The following is a 5,359-nucleotide window of genomic DNA, read 5'->3' on the forward strand; positions in this document are numbered from 1 at the left end:
GGCCCCGGTTTGGCTCCATATGCCTGACCCAACCTGAAAGAATAAGCTGAGATGCTAAAGGATTCTAACACACTGCATAGCTTTGCCTGCTCTGCCTGTTCATTTTGGACTACCGCAGCTCCATGTTCTCTAACCATCAGCCGTGTCCTCCTTTAGGCTGATCGAGTCTAGTCTGGGCAGCGTCGCCACCAAACTGAACTTCTTCATCCACAACCTGGCTCAGATGAAGTTTGCATCATCAGAGGACCGGCCCTCGCTATCCTTCGCTCCCAGAGTGCACACGGCGAGGAGCGACGGCATCATCAAAAACCTCTACATCTACAAACACATGCGCATTGCTAATAAGGGATACGTGAGTAATACGTTTTCTATTGTAGCAACCATCACTCCTCTGTCCTAGTAGGAGCTGAACATGATGTTAAACTGCAGCTGATTCTCTCAGAGCAGATCAGGAAAGCTGATATCAGATTATTTCAGGAGCCTGGTCAGCTGCAGGTTTGACAACCAATCAGTCATTGTTTACTTGTTCCATACTGGGGTTAAAGTTCCTGAGATCCTATAATAGTGCGTTCAGACCAGAGGTGGCGACCACGGCGAGTAATTCACATATAACTCCTATGCAAACCGTGCGGGGAAGCGGCCAGTGGTGAACCCCACTCGGTGAGAGCTTTCACTGCTCTGCTCTCACCCTGTGCTACTAGATAGAAGTGAGGTGTTGTCAAACAGCAGCACTGCAAGGAGAGAGAGGAGCTTGATAACTAAAAGATCTGCCTCCCATTCTACTTCTAGAGGTTCTAGGAACCGCTAGTAAATCTGCAGATTGAGAGTGAAGTACTCTGATAGGGACATTAGGAACAATCACATCTCTGATATAAGATGGAGTTTATACCAGAGCCAATAAAAAGAAGCTAAGATAGGAGAAATATCTCAGCTCTTTGGATCAGCTGAAGGCTTTCAACTACAGTTTGTGGACTTCCTGATAGTAAAGAATTACAATAGTCCAGATTTGAAGTAACAGATGCATGGACTAGTTCCTCAGCATTATCCCTGGACAGGAGATTTTTCGAATTTTTGCAATATTCCACAGATAAAAGAAGGAAATTATAGAAACCTTTTTGATATGGGATTTAAATGACAGGTCCTGATAAAAAAAAAGCAAGATTTTTTACTTTATTATTGGAGATCAGTTTAATCCCATCCAGATTAGGTGACTGACTAATCAGCTGCTCTAAATAGAGAGGCTTTCAAGATGGTCCTGCCAGAAACAGATGGGGCCCGAGGATTGAGCCAGGAGGACCACCAGCAATGAAATCTGCTGCACTAACACATATTTTAAGCAGACTGATAGACTATAGAACATGTCCCTAAATGCTGAGCCTCAGGTGAAGCCTTGATTAAATGATCTGCTGGATCAAACAGGAAGTTGTTAGAACCAGCTTTCCCAGGTCTGACTCTTCATTCACAAACTCAAAATAATTATTTTTTTAAATAGCAAAGTATAGACAGCTGTAGATTAACTAGATGTTTCCCCTTTCATCTCCTCATCCTTCATGTCTTCCTCTGTCCTTTGCTTGCCCTCTAGGTGTTTGTGGTGAAAGTGGAGCGTGAGGGTCAGGAGGTGCAGCTGGTTCAGAGGACATTTGAGGAGTTCCAGGAACTTCACAGCAGGCTGAGGCTCATCTTCCCATCATCCAAACTACCCAGGTACCCACAGACCCACTCCCACCTCCTGTCCTCAGCAATCTAACTGGGACCAAGGTCCACACCTAACTGCCTTTTTTTTGCTGCACCCAGCTTCCCGAGCCGGTTTGTAATTGGCCGTTCCCGCAGCGAGGCGACGGCGGACAGGAGGAAGGACGAGCTGAACGGCTACGTGTGGCACCTGATCCATGCGGCGCCGGAGGTGGCTCAGGTGGGTCAGGAAGAGCCTCGTCATGTAACAGAGGAGGAGAAGTCAGTGGGAGCTCCTCGATAGGTTCTGATTGGCTGCAGAATTTTTCATCACAGCTCCTTATCAGTGCCCACACTTGCTAAGTGGGTGTGGGTTTCTATCAGGCAGCTGCAGCTGTTCAGGCTTTAATACTTAAAGTCGTAGGGAAGTCGTATTTAAATGTCAAATCATTCTGGCTCAAACATGTATATATATATTTAAAAAATTCGATTAAAAAAAAAATCCCATCTTAAAATCTGTTTTTATTTTATGCAGGCCAGTTAGTTATACGTCAGCTTGTACACCTAAATTCGGCCAATCATATATCAACGATCATCTGTCAATCAAATTTTTTCGGTCATAGCATCTTGATCCATATGTCGCAGCTAATATATGCAACAGTTGAAATAAGAAATAAGAATATTATCCCATTGAGTTCCGTCCCAGTGTTCACGGGGATGGACGTCTGTGTCTTCAGCAGGCGTAGAGCTAACAGAACTGGCAGCGTTGCGAGGCAAGGGCTCAAACATGTACGGCTGGAAGCCTTCTACACCAAACCAAGCTTCTGCCGCCCTGGCGTCCTCTTCCACAACATCTTCATCCCCGCTTTCCTCCTCTAAATAAAAATGTATGACGGAGGAGACTCATCCACGACCTCCAACACAAAACTCTCCTCCTCTTGCATGTTTCCGCTGTCCATAGCGTTCCTTGACAGTGTCTTAAAATAAGTGCGTTTGTTCTTGAATTTAGAAGGTAAAAGACATATTTTGCCAATGAAACAAGACAATTTACATTTAAAATAAGAAAACACAATTGCATTGTCTTATTTCAAGTGCATTTTATCTAAATACCTTATTTTAAGAGTAAAAATACTCATTCAATTGGCAAATCATGTCATTTACCTACTCAAATTAAGGGTAAATTCACTTAATTTGAGAAATTTTTACTTATTTCTAGATCGTTTTTTTCAATGCATTGGGAACCTACAAGCCCTAAGTTGCTAACTGGTTAGCAAGATGCTTCCGAAACACCGGCCACAACCAAACTTGCTTGCGAATCTTCCGCCACATCAATCCCGCCCCCATGATAATCAACCAATCACATTCACTTTATTCACTCGTCGAGGACCACTCGGGAAAATTTGGAAATGCAACGGTTGGAACAGCCGCTTCCTTACGACTTTAAAGGTTCTGGTTGTTGTTTAAGCCTGAACTCTGCCTTCACATTAATACCCTGTGGGCTGTGTCTGTGTGTTCTCAGTGTGACCTGGTCTACACCTTCTTCCACCCTCTGTCCAGAGATGAGAGAACCACAGGAAGTAGCATTAAACCAGCAGGTAGGGGACCTCAGTGGCAATCGAGTGGATTCATCTGGTCACCATGGTAACCAGGAGGACATTCCCATGTTACTCAGTGCAGTTCAAGAGCTGGACTGAATAAGATAGGAGAGTCTAAAGAAACATGACAGACCTTCAGGGAGCCTGAAGAGCCGTCGGCGTTGATGTGGTTCATGATGGTTTCCTGTGTGTTTCAGAGGTAGCCTGGTCTCCAGCTGCAGGAACGGAGCTCGGCGAAGTCAAACTGTCCATTTCCTACAAGAGCGATAAGCTGTTCATCATGGTGATCCACATCAGAGGCCTGGTCAGTTAGACCCCCTGTTTAATTAGCTGCAGGTTCTGATCTGTTGGTCCTAATGGACCCAGACCATCAGATAGACATGTTAGAGATGTTTATGTTTCCTGATTGGCTGTGTATGTTTTGTATATTTGCAGCAGCCCCTCCAGGATGGTACAGACCCAGACCCGTATGTGAAGCTCTACCTGCTGCCAGACCCACAGAAGATGAGTAAGAGGAAGACCAAGGCGGCAAGACGCACCTGTAACCCCACCTACAACGAGATGGTGAGACATTCTGCTGCACCGTGTCTGAGGGAGATGACCATGATGGCAGGTAGACAGGTCAAGGCAGCTTTTTAGACCAGAGATGCCCTCAGGGTGGTAAACATTGCCTGGGTCTGGCTGCAGTAGAACTCAGGCTGTGGTTCATGCGGTGCTGGTTTACCAGAAGTAAACGGAAACACTCACATTGTCCCAAGCTGGAAACAGGAACTGGTAACAAAAAAGTGTGTGTCTCTGTGTCCCACAGCTGGTCTATGACCGGATCCCCCAGGGGGACCTGGACCAGAGGGTGATCCACCTGAGGGTTCTGAGCGACGGTTCCTTCTGGGAGAACACGCTGCTGGGGGAGACCTTCATCCCCTTGACCAGGCTAGTACCGGGTCAGCACTGGGTGGACTGGCACCAACTGGGTCGAGGGGGCTCAGACTCCACCCACTGAGAGACGGGAAACCGAGGGATGTCCTCTCAAAGTAAAAGCTGCTGATTTCAGGACTGAAACATGATAAATGTGACGTTTTTTCATCCCATCTGGTCAATCAAGAACATTTCAGATAATTTAATGTCAGGTTTGACTGAAGATGGACTAACTGGTTTAACGTGAATCTGTCCTGCAACATGATGGAACTGCCGGTAAGCGGTTCTGGCTTAGGATGCAGAAACATCTTTATCACACTGCTCTCTGGCTGACTAACACCAGTCAGAACCATTACATAACCAGCTGGATTTTCAGAAGAAGAAAAAGGGACACAGATTTAGGGAGACCCTTTCCCAGTTTTCTGCCAGTAACAAGCTGGTGGTTCATTGAATGAATTAATTTTTATCTACTTAGAATAAAGCAGAAATCAGCTAGAGTCCAAGAGTTTGGATCCTCTGGGGTCAGCTAGTGCTCTGCTGATCCGCCTCTCCCTTGATCCGGTTTTATGGCCTTTCTGGGATATTTGATCTCTTTTTGTGCGCTGTGGACCAGATGAATGTGGCAGCTGCAGGACTCAGGCTGCCCTGGCTGTAGGACTCGGTCTGCCCTGGCTGCAGGACTCAGGCTGCCCTGGATGTAGGACTCGGTCTGCCCTGGCTGCAGGACTCAGGCTGCCCTGGCTGTAGGACTCGGTCTGCCCTGGCTGCAGGACTCTGACTGCCCTCTGACTGCCCTGGCTGCAGGACTCTGACTGCCCTGGCTGCAGGACTCTGACTGCCCTCTGACTGCCCTGGTTGTAGGACTCGGACTGCCCTGGCTGCAGGACTCAGACTGCCCCGGCTGCAGGACTCAGGCTGCCCTGGCTGCAGGACTCTGACTGCCCTCTGACTGCCCTGGCTGCAGGACTCTGACTGCCCTGGTTGTAGGACTCAGACTGCCCCGGCTGCAGGACTCTGACTGCCCCGGCTGCAGGACTCTGACTGCTGGCTGCAGGACTCAGGCTGCCCTGGATGCAGGACTCAGACTGCCCCGGCTGCAGGACTCAGGCTGCCCCGGCTGCAGGACTCAGGCTGCCCCGGCTGCAGGACTCGGACTGCCCCGGCTGCAGGACTCAGGC

General features: G+C 48.0%; 1 protein-coding gene across 2 annotated transcripts in view; it reads left to right on the plus strand.

Moving 5' to 3' along the window:
• pik3c2b (phosphatidylinositol-4-phosphate 3-kinase catalytic subunit type 2 beta) overlaps window positions 1-4,905 on the plus strand; it is a 41,227-nt gene extending 36,322 nt beyond the window's left edge. For both annotated transcript variants that reach the window (XM_015401240.1, XM_015401248.1), the window contains exons 27-33: window positions 157-352; window positions 1,583-1,704; window positions 1,795-1,912; window positions 3,191-3,266; window positions 3,464-3,570; window positions 3,702-3,830; window positions 4,075-4,905. In XM_015401240.1, the coding sequence (XP_015256726.1) occupies window positions 157-352; window positions 1,583-1,704; window positions 1,795-1,912; window positions 3,191-3,266; window positions 3,464-3,570; window positions 3,702-3,830; window positions 4,075-4,266 (940 nt within the window). In that variant the 3' untranslated portion in view covers window positions 4,267-4,905. The remainder of the gene's footprint in view (window positions 1-156; window positions 353-1,582; window positions 1,705-1,794; window positions 1,913-3,190; window positions 3,267-3,463; window positions 3,571-3,701; window positions 3,831-4,074) is intronic.
• The last annotated feature ends 454 nt before the right edge of the window (window positions 4,906-5,359 follow it).

This window comes from Cyprinodon variegatus, unplaced genomic scaffold (assembly GCF_000732505.1).
Source record: "Cyprinodon variegatus isolate N-32 unplaced genomic scaffold, C_variegatus-1.0 Scaffold31, whole genome shotgun sequence".
NCBI classification, from domain to species: Eukaryota; Metazoa; Chordata; class Actinopteri; order Cyprinodontiformes; family Cyprinodontidae; genus Cyprinodon; species Cyprinodon variegatus.